The sequence below is a fragment of the Caenorhabditis remanei genome, chromosome IV (genome assembly GCF_010183535.1).
Source record: "Caenorhabditis remanei strain PX506 chromosome IV, whole genome shotgun sequence".
Classification (NCBI taxonomy): domain Eukaryota; kingdom Metazoa; phylum Nematoda; class Chromadorea; order Rhabditida; family Rhabditidae; genus Caenorhabditis; species Caenorhabditis remanei.
Window position 1 is genome coordinate 2977210 of NC_071331.1, and position 14502 is coordinate 2991711.

Below are 14502 nucleotides of genomic sequence, written 5' to 3' on the forward strand. Positions count from 1 at the left end.
TTCGCAGAAACTAAAATAAATAAAGAAATATTAAAATAAAATTTATTCATAAAGTCAGAATCCGTAAAAAATATGATGCGAGTTTTAAAGAAAATGAGGAAAATGAGCGGGGGAGTTGAAATTTGATATTCTCATGAGGGGCGAGGCTAATCTTCCCCTCAAAAAATAAAAAATATTCAAATAAACGCAAGAATGAGTGGGTGGGGTCAGGAAGGAACCGTAGTTAAGTTGTGTGGAGCAAGTGCGCTCTGTTGCACTTTTTAGAAATTCGGCATCGCCGTGTTCGGGTCGACTGCTGCGTACCGTTGGGTGAGTTGATGCTTCATCATCACATTTTCGTTATAAAGGTTCCAGATGTAGGCCTTGAGATTTTGGTTTTCCTGGAAAATAGAGTTTTAGTTAGAATAGAGCGCGTTTGCACACTTCAAAAATTCAAAAATCTCATAAAATCATTGAAAGTTTCTGTAAAAGGTACGGTACTCTCACATTTTGGTCTCGAAGCGAGAAGGTTAGGAGTACGGTAACACAGTTTTCAAGATGAAAAATATCAGTTTCTCAATTTAAAACATATTCAGTTTCAGCTTTTTCATATTTTGATTTTGAAAAAATTCATTTTTAATCGGGGAAAGACGTAAAAAAAGCCTAAATCTCAGTTTTTGGGTCTCGAGACGAAAGTGAGTGTACTGTAAGGGGTACGGTAGCCGGAATTTCACGTAATTTTTCAATTTTTGGTGGGATTTATGGGTCTCGAAGCGATAAACTGAAAATGTTTCCATTTGTAGCAAATTCTGAAAATTCGGCCATTTTTCGGGTCTCGAAGCGATAGAGGGTACTGTACCAGTCGAATTTTCACGTGAAATGAGAAATAAGTGGGCCTCGGGTCTCGAAACAAAAAAACAAGAAATTTGAACTTTTCAAAAAAAAAGTTTTCAGTTTCAAATTATGAAGAATTCTGTAAAAATTTTAATGATGTGTTCTTTGTCCATCTTGAAGCAAAAACACAGCATTTTCGACAGATTACTGTAGTTCCGAAATGATTACGGTAGGTGATAGCAAAAAAATCTACGAAAATGGCGAAATTATCATTGGAGCGAGTTTGCACACCTCCAATGCGTTCAGTTCTGAAAAATTGCTGCAAAAATCCGCAAAAACTACCAATATCGGACTAACACAGCTGCCATTCTAATTGGAGCGCGGTTGCATTCTCTATGGAGAGGTTTCCATCGTTTTTACTCAAAAAGTGCTCAAAAACCACTATAGTGGCCACTATGATTTATCGAAAACTGTATATAGATGTCAAAACTTTAAAAATCCGGCGAAACTGAGCAAAATTAGCAAAAATGAGCCAGTTGACCGTTTTTAGCCAAAAAATGCATAAAATACCTCAAAATTCTCATTAGAGCGCACTTGCACTTTTTTCACCCGATTTTGTGCGTTTTCAGCCTTCCAAACCCCCTAAAAATCACCAATATTCACAGAATCCTCAGTAGAGCGCATATGCATTTTTTCAACATATTTTGTGTGTTTTCAGCCTTTCAAGACCGTAAAAATCACCGAAATTCACAAAATTCTCACTAGAGCGCACTTTCCACATCCAAAAATTTTTCATGTCCCCCCCTATATTTGTCCAACCACAGCACATATGGTATCTTATCTCCCTTCTTCCAAAAAAAAGTCGTCGGCAAATTCAAAAACATCAAAACTTTGTTGCGTGTATGGGCTCAAGTGACACCTGCTGCTGGTATCTTGAATGACGTCACCAATTAGAGAGACGGGCGGTGCCTTGGAGGCAAACGGCGGGAATACGGTTTGGAAAGGAATGGCGCAATTCGCGTAAATGGGAAAATGGATGGATTAGTGAGAAGACAAGGGGGGGGGGGCGGATGGGGACAAAGAGGGCAATGAGGTGATGGGCGGTCTTTATGTGTGGGCGGGGGTACTGTACTACAGTACTACTGTAGAAGAGTACGGTAGGCGGATTTTGCGTGAAAAATGAGATTTGGGTGCGAAATTTTCTTTCTGTTTCCAAAAAGTTTCAAATTTTGAAGCGAATTTTGGATGATTGGTGTGTTTCCGGTATTTGTCCACTTTTATGGGTCTCACAACGAAAGGTAGTACTGTAGGAGAGTACTGTAGAGTGGAATTTTCACGGGAAGAAATGGGGAATTGTCGAAAAAATTTTCGGTTTTTACAACATCCCAAATTTTGAAGCGAATGTTTAAAAACTGGTTGAAATTGCCGTATAATTCTATGGGTATCGAAGCGAAAGGCAGTATTTTGGAGATTACGGTAGAGTGGAATTTTCACGTGAAAATTTGAAATTTTTGAAAAAAATTTTCAGTTTCCAAAAAGTCTCAAATTTTGAAGAGAATTTTGGATGGTTGTTCAGATTCTGGTGTCATCAAATTTTATAGGTCTCAAAGCGAAAGGTGGTACCGTAAAAGAGTTCAGTAGAGAAGAATTTTCAAAAACCCGAAAATTTTGAGAATATTCTGTTTTCACAAAATCTCAAGTTTTTAAGCAAGGAAGTGTCGGAGAATTGGTATGGGAATCGAATTTTCTCCGATTTTGGGTCTCGAAGCGAAAGGTGGTACTGTAGAGAGTATGGTAGATGAGTTTTACGTGTAGTACTGGGGAATTTTCAAAAAAGCGAAAATTTCAAAAAATGTCAGTTTCCAGGAAATTTCAAGTTTTCAAGCGATTATTTAAAAACTGGTGGGCGCATCGGTTCTTATTCTTTTATAGGTCTCACAGCGAAAGAAGGTACTGTAGGACTGTACAGAAGTCGGGTTTCAGTTGAAAGAAATGAGAATTTTCACAAAATTTTCACAAAATCAAAATTTTGAAAAAAACAAAAAAAAATTTGTCAATTTCCAAAAAAGCTTAAATTTTTATGCGAATTCTTAAAAAATGGTAGGCCTTCCAATTTCTGGCGTTTTAATGGGGTTCGAAGCAAAAAGAAGTACTGTAGGGGAGTACATTCGACTGGAATTTTCACGTGAAAAATTTGAAAATGTTCAAAAAATCTCAAATTTAAAGAATTTTTCTGTTTCCTCTCTCTCTCAAGAAACTCTCAAATTTTTAAGCGAATGTTTAAAAACTGGTTGGATTTGCCGTCTAATTCTATGGGTCTCACAACGAAAGATAGTACTGTAGGAGTGCACAGTAGATGGGTTTCACGTGAAGAATTAGGGAGTTTTCAAAAAAATCGAAAATTTCAAAAAAATTCGAAAATTTTGAAGCGAACTTTGGATGATTGGTACTTTTTTCGATTTACTGGATTTTATGCAATAGGTGATACTGTAAGAGAGTACAGTAGAGTGGAAGTTTCCAGTGAAAAATCAGAACATTTTCAAAAAATCTGAAATTTTGAGAATTTTTCTGTTTTCAAGAAACCTCAAATTTTTAAGCGAGAATTGTGGAATTGGTGCATAGATGGAGTTGTTTGGGTCGCACAGCAAAAATGATTACTGTGGAAAGTACGGTATATGAGTTTCCCGTGAAAAATTGGGAAATTTTACAAAAACCGAAATTTTGATAACTTTTCAGCTTTCAAAAAGTTTCAAGTTTTGAAGCGGGTTTTAAAAAAACTGAAGGGATTTTCAGTCTTTGAAATTCTATGGGTCTCGAAGCGAAGGAATTGTGACAAAATCCAAAATGTTGAGAATTTTTCTGTTTCCAAAAAATTTAAAATTTTGAAGAGAATTTCGGATGATTGGTATGGTTTCTGGTGTTCTTTAGTTTTTAATGGGTCTCGCAACGAAAGGTAGTACTGTAGGAAAGCAGGGCAGTCTGAATTTTACGTTAAGAATTGTGGAGTTTTCAAAAACCCGAAAATTTCGAAAAAATTTCTGTTTTCAAAAAATTTTAAATTTTGTAGCAAACTTTCGATGATCGGTAGATGGTTTTCACGTGAAAAAGTGGAAAGTTTTCAAGTAATCCAAAAATTTGAGAATTTTTCTGTTTTCAAAAATAATAAAATTTCAAACTGAATTTCTTATTATTAGTGCAATGGTCCAAATCTCCGTGAAATTCTCCAACAATGGACAGAAATCAGAGATTACTGTAACATCACGGCAATTTTAGATATGGTACTGTAAAAGAGTACGGTAGGCGCGTTTCACGTGAAATATTGGGGAATTTTCAAAAACCAAGAATTTCGAAAAAACAAATCTGTTTTCAGAAAATCTTAAGTTTTGAGTGATTATTTAATTATTGGTGCTTTTCAAATTTCATGTAATTCTCAAATTTGTGAAAAAAAGTTGTGCTGTAGGAGAGTAGGGACGAATAGAAATTCGATATTGAAGAAATTAAAAAAACTAATATTTCCAAAATTTTTGAAACATGAAATTTTCCAATAAAGAATGAAAATCAAAGAATACTGTAAATATTACGGTATTTTCAAATTATGGGGTCCTGATACTGGGTGTACGGTAGGCGGGTTCCCAAAATTGGAAAATATTAAAAACCCAAAATTTCGAAACATTTTCAGTTTCCAAAACTTTTCAAGTTGTTTGATGCTAATATGGAAATGTTAGTTTCAGTGTCGGAACAAATCATCAAGCGTAAGGGGTGCTGTAGGAGTACGGTTACTTACTTTCACGCGAAAATTTGAGTTTTAACGATATTTTTTTAAATGTTCCGTTTTTTCACATTTTCAAACTTAAACGTAAAAGTATTACTGTACAGACGAACTTTTAGGTCTCGAAGAGAAAGAAGGTACTGTAGCGGCGGCACGGTAGAAGATTTGAAGTTAAAAGTTCAGTTTTTACATATAGCAATGTTTTAATCTGAAATAAGTTCAGTTTCAGATTTTCCAGATTTTGATACTGAAAAAATTCAAAATGATCCGTCGATGCTTATAATAATCTTATTTTGAAGTTATTGTTGGAAAAAGTGATTCATGGGTCTCGAAGCGAAAAAGAGTACTGTAGGGGTACGGTATCGTAGAATGGGAGTTTTTTTCCAGTCAAATGAGTTTTGGGTCTCGACACGAAAAATTCGAATTTTTCAGTTTCACAATCAGTTTTTTTCATGCGCACTTAAAAAATGGCCACTTAATGAAGTGTATTTTTCGGTTTCTTCCAAAAATAGGATTTGATACGGTTACCATGAAAAAAAAAACGACTTTTTTTCTTATAGTAAGGCAATACTGTACATATACAGTGATTTGGGTCTTTAAGTGAAACAATCAAAATTTCAAGAGATTACTGTACTACCAAGGTGATTACGGTAATTCTGATAGGAAGCAAAAAAGCACTACTGTTTCCGTTGGTCAATATTTTTCAAAGTCTTCCGAGATATTTCAATCAGTATTTCCCTCTCTTATTGGTTGATGACTGTAATAAGATACTGTACATTACCTACAGTACCCCTCTTCAAAAGTCTTTTTCCAAAATTATACCTTTTCAAATTGATGACATTTTTTCTCGGGATACTCAAAAAACAAATAGGGTTTTCGTAGTTATTTCCCATCAAAAACGCGTCAAAGACACGACAGACACCTTTACCTGCTCCAACTGGATGACTCTCGTCCCATTATCATTGTCCTGTTTTCTCCGTGCTTCTCTCGATTTACGGGCGGCCTCGTTATTCCGACGACGTCGTTCGAAATAGGTCTGAAAACTGACTGATACCTTTGCGATTACTGTAGCTCCCTACCTCATCCTTCTGTTCAGCTGGCACTGGAACCGGTTTCTTTTTCGTCGGATGTTGGTGTTGTTGAGACGAAGTGGATGACGTGGAGGAGCCGGATGGGGAGAATGATGATGCGGTGGCGTTGGGATTGGTGTAAGGGGCAAAGTGTTGGAAGAATGGGAGAGCGCTGGCTGGGTAGTTCTGGAAAAATTTTTCTCTGGGGATACTGTAGCCATGGAGCCATGCAGCCATACCTTATCAAACCCATTGCCATACGGATTCTGTGATGAATTGTACATTTGATTGAAGGCCTTCAACGACTCGGCGTCGTAGAGACTGCTGGCTGCTAGTTGTTGCTGGAGATCTGACGCCATCTGGAAATAAAATAAATGATAGAGATTGGTGGAATAGGAACACAGGGCAAAGATAAGAAGGACTTGGAACGGGGAAGGTTTCTTAGATAGCAACATATTCAAAATCAGCAAAATTTTTCGGTACATTGTGAAACAGGAACATATGTTTGTACATATAAGATTCATGGGTGGCCTAGGTTCCCAGAATTGGAATCCCAGGTCATCTCAAATGCAATCGAGCTGATATAAAGAATTTGGAATTGGTAAACTAGGAATATAAGGGGAAGATATAAGGAACTTGGAACATAAACATTATATTCTTTGAGACTGTTGGGAGCTGCCTATAAACGAGACTAACTTCTGTATTACTGTATTTTCTGTATTTCTGGAACAGCACGGCCTCCATGGGAGGCCCTCTCAATGCACTGCGCACAGTACTTTGAGAGGGCCTCTGCTGGAGGCCGTGGAACAGTTAGTGTCAGGGAGCCAATGTAACTGGAAAACATTAATCACATTCTACAAGTAATGAAGATGAAACACAAAATTTTCAAAATAAAAATAAAAACTTGGAAGGTGTGTACCAGAGTTGTACGAAATGCCATTTTTCAGTTTCCGGAATCCGGAATCCGGAACCGGAATCAAATTTTCAAAATCCGGAATCCAGAATCGGAATGCCGAAAAACTTAGAATTCCGGAATTTCGGAATCCGGAATTCTTTTTATCGAGTGTTGTTGTTTTGATAAATAAAGTTTTAAACTACTTTTTAGGATCAAAACCGGAAAAGAAGTGCTATAGTTCCGGATTCCGAAAAAAGGAAACTCGAAAAACCGGAATCCGGAATCCGGAACCGGAACCGGAATGCCGAAGAAACCCCGGAATTCCGGAATTTCGGAATCCGGAATCCGGATTTCGTGTACACGATGTTTCTATCACCCTTGTAAACCGGCATATAACTCGCTTAAAATTCATCATTATGAGCTAAAAAATATACCAAAATGTAGATCTCGGCGAATTCTACATCTGTGACCTACCGGATGGGTATTTGCTAATGTGCCGCAACTGGGATAAAGTGCTAAAAAACGCAAAAAAACTATTCTAGACCGGTCCGCGGCACACGAACTAATAGCCACCCGGGCCCTGATAAGTCATAGAAGTAGAACTCTCCGAGATCTTCAATTTGGTATAATTTATGCTCATATTATCACGTTTTGAGCAAATTACCCGGTACGTTTCTTACGGTGTTCCAGAAAAAATTTAGAAAGACCGCTTTTTTTTTCATGGGCACTACCAATGGAGGTACAGATTTTCAAAATAGGAACATGGACAATTTAGAGCTGATCACTTAACGCTCACAAAAAAGTTGTTATTGACAAAAATGCTTCGCAGGCTTTTACGATTACTGTACAAAACACGAAAAACTGATGAGAGTAAAGTGAAACTGAACAAAATTTCAAAAAGTTTGTCGAAATTGGTAAGATTTCGTCACAAAATGGAACGAGCATACTCATATTCAAATGGGAGTCCTTATGCTATGCATGTAACAGACTTATTTTAAAAAAATCGTATTATGGGGAGGTGCAAAAAACCGGAAAAAAAGTGTTTTTCTCTCGATTTATTTACCGAAAAAAAAACGGAAAAAACGGACGTGAAATAGCTATATTAAAAAAAAGTTACTGTAAGTAAGGGAAGCTAAATATTAAGCAGATCATCTTTTGTTAGAATCAGTAACGGATGGAACCGACATTTACGAGCTTTACCGTAACAACGCGAAAGTGATCAAGGATAAAACTGACAGCTGGCAGAAACTATATTTGTATACAATATAGGAATTAGGTCAGTTTTTCCAAAAAATCCAAAAGTTATTAGATACCCGGTTTCAACTCATCATTTAGAGAACGCAGGAAAACAGTAAGTTGATGAATCGATGTTATGGACTGGTTCAGTATCAAATGGGGTGTTATTACAGTAATAGGTGTTACAGTAGTCGAGTAAAATTTTAATTATCAAGAAATAAACACTCAAGACTTTTACGAGAATTAATACCACATTGATGAAACAGTGTTCGTAATTACGATAACAAAAAATATGATACAAGAACCGGTGGCGCAACTTGGAAAAATAGGCGGTCTCAAAAAACGCAAACCTTGAAACCAGAATTCAAAAAACTTATTTCCAAACAAAATCTCTCCCCAGTTATCCAACGATTACCGAATTCTTACCAAACTCCTCACACCGGAAAACACCTCGTGTGTGTGTGGGCGGAGTCTCGAGTACCTGTTGTCTCATAATGTGTTCTAATGACATACTCATGGTCCAACCCTAAAAGAGGCGGCTCTCTTTGTGATCTCTCAGAACTGGAATGGCGCAATCGATTGCGTTGACTACAGACACACAGACCACCCTCTGCTAGCCTCCCCCTACCGCAAAGAGTGTTTGAATGGAGGGGGGTCCCTAAATACATAATGAGTTGATCACAATGGGGAGAGGGAGAGGAAGTACATAGGGAAGGGGGCTGGGGTGTCGGAGGCGCGTTCTCAAATTTGATCACTGGTCATAATGTCACTGATAGCACCCGCTTTGGATATGGAGACAGTGAAACTGAAATTGATTTCTGAAAATGTGTGGAAGCGTGGGGTGTCGGAGGCGCGGTTTTTGAACCAAAACATAGTGGATGGATCGTAATGTCACTGATAGCACCCGCTTTGGATATGGAGACGGTGAAACTGAAATTGTCAGAAAATGTCTGAAATTTGGTTTCTGAAAATGTACAAAGGAGAGCGTTTACTGTATCATCTATCAGATTCTCATTGATATCAACTTGTCGAAGCAGAATTTTTCAGTTTATGCATCTTATGATATTTTTAAATACATTTCCCGATAAGACACCTCTCTTTTCTCTTTTCCGACATACAAAGGTGTTTTCTGTATTCGGAAAAGATAACAATCACTTCATGATGATATCGTCGATTACTGTAATAAACAAGGTCATTATTTGCTCTCCTAGCCGCCTATCCAAACTGTCCCCTTTCCTCTAACACCCTTCAAAAACGGACCACCTGTTTGAAGTGTTTCTTGATATCCGAATTGCCGCAAAAACACCTGACTGTCTCCAAGTTGTAAATGATTATAAATTAGGGACACCCGTCCATGAGACACCGTGTTTCTTTTGATGAGAGCCGATAAGAGGGTTGAAATTTTTTCAGGTTCTTAATCCCGCTATATACAAACACGAAAAAGTTCAATCAATTCTCGAAAAATTGAATACAAGAATGAGCAAAAACCTTTTTTCATACGTTTTGTAACAGACGTTTTTACTGTTCAAGCAGTATTCATTTCTAGTTATACATATCTGTTTCAAGCACAGCGTTTGTTACCTTTCGAAGTGTTTGATTTACTCCAGCGTCAGAAGGCTACTTCCAACAACCTAACTGTCCCAAGCGATATTTCATACGAATTCAGTGAATTCCAGAAGCGAAAAATAAAAATAGATGCATTCATTTCTATCGTTCTCCATCACCACCTCCCCCTTCTCCAAAATCCATCTTTTCCTTGTTTGCAGGTGACAGACGGTACTGTACTCCAAGTGTGTCTCCCATTATAACTTGCGTAACTTCTTTGAAATCACCGCTTATTTGGGAGACACGTTAGAGAATATTTGGATATATTGTTGTGAAGTGGAGTATCAGGTGTCAGGAGTTAGTTACAAGGTTCATAAGTGGAAATTATTTTCAGAAAAATAAGTTTTGTTTTGTTGAAACATTTACCGTAATGTCACTGGTAGCCCCCTCTCGGGATATAGAGATGGTGAAACTGAAATTGGTAGAAAATGTCTAAAATATGGTTTCTGAAAATATCTTTGGAAAGGCTTTTTTCTTTTTATTTTATGTTCAAGTACGGTGTGATTACAGTAACCAGCTCAAAACAGAGATTATACAGTTCATTAACACTAGGTAAATTAGCAAAAAGTTTGTCACATAGCTGAAAAAGTGATTATGGTAACCCACACCGGCCAAAAATGGGCGGTCCCCAAAAAACTCAATACCAAAGTTTTAGAGTTCCTCTATACAAAATTAGTTGATGACAGTGGAGCAGTGTGTGCTTTCGAAATTTTTTTTTTCGAAAAACGTTGTAATCGAAAGATTTTTCGAAAGATTTTTCGTAAAAATTTTCGAAGATTTTTCGAAAACTCTTCGAAAAATATTTGGATCTTTCGAAGATTTTTCGAAAATTTTTCGAAAATTTTCGAGATTTTTCGAAAATTTTTCGAAGAATTTTTCGAAAATTTTTCGAAGAATTTTCGAAAAATTTCTGGAAATTTCTGGAAGTTTCTAGAAGATTCTGAAAATTTCGGAAAACATCTGGAAACAAGAATTTCGCTCATGGATGGGCATTTTAGAGTTCCGGAGTACATTTGTGTCCGCCCTCGCATAAGTTCCTTGCCAGTTGACTTGTTTATTCACTAAAAATGACTCAAATTAAAATTTTATTGGTGCAAAACGTGTCCGATAATACAAATGTGCTCCGGAACTGAAAACTGTTCATCCATAACCGAAATCCCTGTTTCCAGATTTTTCCCAAAATTTCCGATCACCCCTCAATTTTTCGAAAATTCTTCGAAAATTTTTCGAAAAATCTTCGAAAAATTTCTTTCGAAAATTCTTCGAAAAATTTTTCGAAAAATTTTTCGAAAGATTTTTCGAAGGGTTTTTCGAAAATTTTTCGAAATAAATTTTTCGAAGAATTTTCGAAGATTCTTCGAAAAATTTTCCGAAAAATCTTACGGAAAATTTTTCGAAAATCTTTCGAAGACACACACTGCAGTGGAGGAGAGGGACGAGGGCTGGTGTGTCGGAGGCGCGGTTTTGAGGAAACATCTGTTGTGATTATGTCTATTTTAATGAAGACGGTGAAACTGAAATTGGTATCTGAAAACGTTTCTAATTGTAACGATGAATCAATCCCTCCCATCTCATTTCCATTGATATCAACCTATTGAAACGAATTTTTTTCTGTTTTGATTTAGTTTCTTGTTTTCTTAGATTGCTTGTATGAGATAATTCTGTTATCGATTGGTGTAGAAATATAATGATATTAAAAAAAATTCCGATAATACACCTTTTTTTCTCTTCCTCGACATACAAAGGTGTTTTCTCTATTCGGAAAAGATAACAATCACATCATGATGATATCGTCGATTACTGTAATAAACAAGGTCGTTATTTGCTCTTCCCTCCTAGGCTATCCAAACTGTCCCCTTTCCCCTCACACCCTTCAAAAACGGACCACCTGTTTGAAGTGTTCCTTGATATCCGAATTGCCGCAAAAACACCTGACTGTCTCCAAGTTGTAAATGATTGAAAATTAGGGACACCCATCCATGAGACACTTTGTTTCTTTTGATGAGAGCCGATAAGACGTGAGAATTATCACGGGTTTCATATCCCAGTAAATACAATACTCGGGTGTTTTAATCAATTTGACGGTTAATTGTATTGAGATTTCAAAAAGAGGATTAACTTTTCATATATTTTCAAAGCAGTCATTTTTGGTTTTCAATCCGAGTTTTTTCCAGTTATACATATCTGTGTCAACCAAAGCGTCTCTTACCTATTTCAACGATATTGGAGTTTCAACTAATTCAGATAAGTCTATTAGGAAACAGTACCTATTATCTAGAACACTGAACTGAAAAAATATTGTTTCAATCCGGATTCTAAATAACTGGTTGTTTATAAAAAATTTGTACCAATCTGCCTGTTCCCTCATTTCCATCGTTCTCCATCACCACCTCCCCCGTCTTCTCCAAAATCCGTCTTTTCCTTGTTTGCAAGTGACAGACGGTACTGTACTCCAAGTGTGTCTCCCATTATAACTTGCGTAACTTCTTTGAAATCACCGCTTATTTTGGGAGGCACGTTAGAGAATATTTGGATATATTGTTGTGAAGTGGTAGTATCATGTGTCAGGAGTAAGTTGCAAGGTTCATAAGTGGAAATTATTTTCAGAAAAATAAGTTTTTTTTTGAAGGAACACCTACCGTAATGTCACTGATAGCACCCTCTCTGGATATAGAGATGGTGAAACTGAAATTGGTAAAAAGTATCTAAAATATGGTTTCTGAAAACATTTTTGAGAAAGTTTTTGTTTATTTTTTTATTTTCAGGTTTGGTGTGATTACATTAACTAGCTTGAAATAGTAAATAAAAAGACTAATAATACTAGGTAAATTAGCAAAACTTATGTCATATAGCTGAAACGGTAGTTCCTATCTTCAAAAATCTAAAAACCGGAATTTTAGGGTTCCTAAATACCTAATGAGTTGGCGACAATGAAAGAGAGGGAGGGGCTGGTGTTTAAAGTCCGAGTATATAGAAACTTATATGGAGATAATGTGTTTTTTATATGGAGATGGTGAAACTGAAATTGGTGTCTGAAAATGTTTGGATTTGTGTTATTGTAAAAAATATCGATCCCTCCCATCTCATTTCCATTGATATCAACTTTTGAAAACTGATTTTTCTTTGTTTCGTCCCAGTTTCTTGTATTCTTGGACCGAAATTGGAATGTTTCTTCTCTTCGCTGCATCTTATAGTTTCTCTTGAATAAAACCCATAAATGTCACTGATAGCACTCTCTCCGGATATGGAGGTGGTGAAACTGAAATTGGTTTCAAATTGTTTTCCGAAAATTTTATTGTGCGAGTTTTCTGAATTCCGAATTCTTATCTCGTCGCACTATATCTCGCATCTCATTTTCATTGAAACCAACGAATCGAAACAGGTTTTTTTCAGTTTCGAACTTGCTTTCTTGGAATGAATTTTGAATGTTAACATTGTCGTTCCATTTGAAATTTTCTCTGATATTTTTGAATACATGTCCCGATAAGAATCTCTTTTTACTCCTACCCGACATACAAAGGTGTTTTCTCTATTCGGAAAAGATAACAATCACATCATGACCACCTAATGAACAAGGTCATTATTTGCTCTTCCCTCCTAGGCTAGCTGAAGGGTTCCTTTTCCCACTTCCTCATCAAAAACGGACCATCTGTTGGAAGTGTTCCTTGATATCCGAATAGCCGCAAAAACACCTGACTGTCTCCAAGTTGTAAATGATTGTAAATTAGGAATACCCGTCCATGAGACACGGTGTTTCTTTTGATGGGGGCCGATAGAGTCAATTTTTACAGGTTCCATGATTTTTAACTGCCTGATAGTTCAGACATCTTAGAAGTCCAAGGATTAAATTTTCAATAAACAAGAAACGTTTTAACTGGTATTTGTAGCAACAACTTACCGTTTCTAATAATAATTATTTTTAGTGATATCTGCACTTCTCACTACTGTGTCTCCCATTATAACCGCGTAACTTCTTTGAAATCACCGCTTATTTTGGGATAGGATAGACACGATAGAGAACAGAATATTTGAGTATATTGTTGTAAATCATCTAGTATCAATAATCAGTTTCAAGTTGAACATTTCATTGTCAGATCAAAGACCCTCACCTGGCGGTTCCTATAATGTCTGTTCTGAAACGGTACATTCAAAGTCAAAAGTTGGAGCTCACTGCTAAAATAATCTGTCTGAGACGGTTAATTTTACTATCAACTGGTTGCCGACGCTTAACTAAAAAATATGTGATTTTGTGTTCCTCATCAGGTTTCTGGAAGTACCACATTTTCATATTTCTCTGAAATTTAAATCCTTCTTATTTTTGAACGCCAAATAACGTTTGTCTGATAAATCTAATAAACACAGGTTTTATTTCGGAATGTCCAGCACATCAAAGTGAAAGCAACCAGTGAAATTGGCATCGTGAAACAGAAAGTTTGAGAAATAAGAATCTCATGTTTCTTGAAGTGCTAATCAGGGTTCGAAAGTATGCTATTGTTGCTTTGTTTGTCTGTTACTTTGTGGCTAGTACATCGAAAATTGGAAATACAGTAGTTGTGGACCGGAAGTTTCACCAACTTTTATGAAGTCTGAGAAATGGTGTTTTGGAGCAATTTTGTTACATTTCAGTGGAACGTTAAAATCGATCAAATACAGCCAAGTTACATACCAGATAAAAACTCTCTGAAACAGAGTGGTATATTTTTGAAGAGGTGCAGAAGAGTTGGGTACAATAGTCAATTGATTTTGCAATAATGTCGTGTTCTCTGTAGAAATAAAAAGAAATATCTGAAGCAGAAATAAAGTTTTCCGAGATACATTTCATCATCCAAAGTCAGTTTTAATGTTTTCGATTAAAAACTTCATTGTAAAATTATTTTTTCAACGTGGAAACCAAAATGAGACCAAAATTGAGCAAAACATTTCGTTGTACTCATAAGTTCCGAGTATTCGATTCGAATTACGAACGACATTGGAGGCCCCATCGTCTTTTTGACTTTGTTTTGCAACACTTTTTATAATACCATGCAACACTTTTTATAATCTCGGGCCTGATTAAGTTATTTGTAACATACAGTCACAATCCCCGATCGATTTTATAGTAGTTCTAGTTCTTT

General features: G+C 36.4%; 2 protein-coding genes across 2 annotated transcripts; both read right to left on the reverse strand.

The window, feature by feature from the left end:
- Nucleotides 1–260: 260 nt before the first annotated feature.
- GCK72_012289 (uncharacterized protein) lies at nt 261–1181 on the reverse strand (the record flags this gene model as incomplete). The annotated part of the gene is made up of 3 exons (XM_053728988.1): nt 261–380; nt 1022–1121; nt 1171–1181. 3 exons carry the CDS (start codon nt 1179–1181, stop codon nt 261–263), a joined length of 231 nt encoding a protein of 76 aa, XP_053583760.1.
- Nucleotides 1182–5474: 4293 nt separating this feature from the next.
- Nucleotides 5475–6396, reverse strand: GCK72_012290 (uncharacterized protein; the record flags this gene model as incomplete). Its single annotated transcript, XM_053728989.1, has 4 exons — nt 5475–5618; nt 5662–5838; nt 5892–6011; nt 6349–6396. The coding sequence occupies 4 exons, from the start codon at nt 6394–6396 to the stop codon at nt 5475–5477; spliced, it is 489 nt and encodes a 162-aa protein (XP_053583761.1).
- Nucleotides 6397–14502: the final 8106 nt, after the last annotated feature.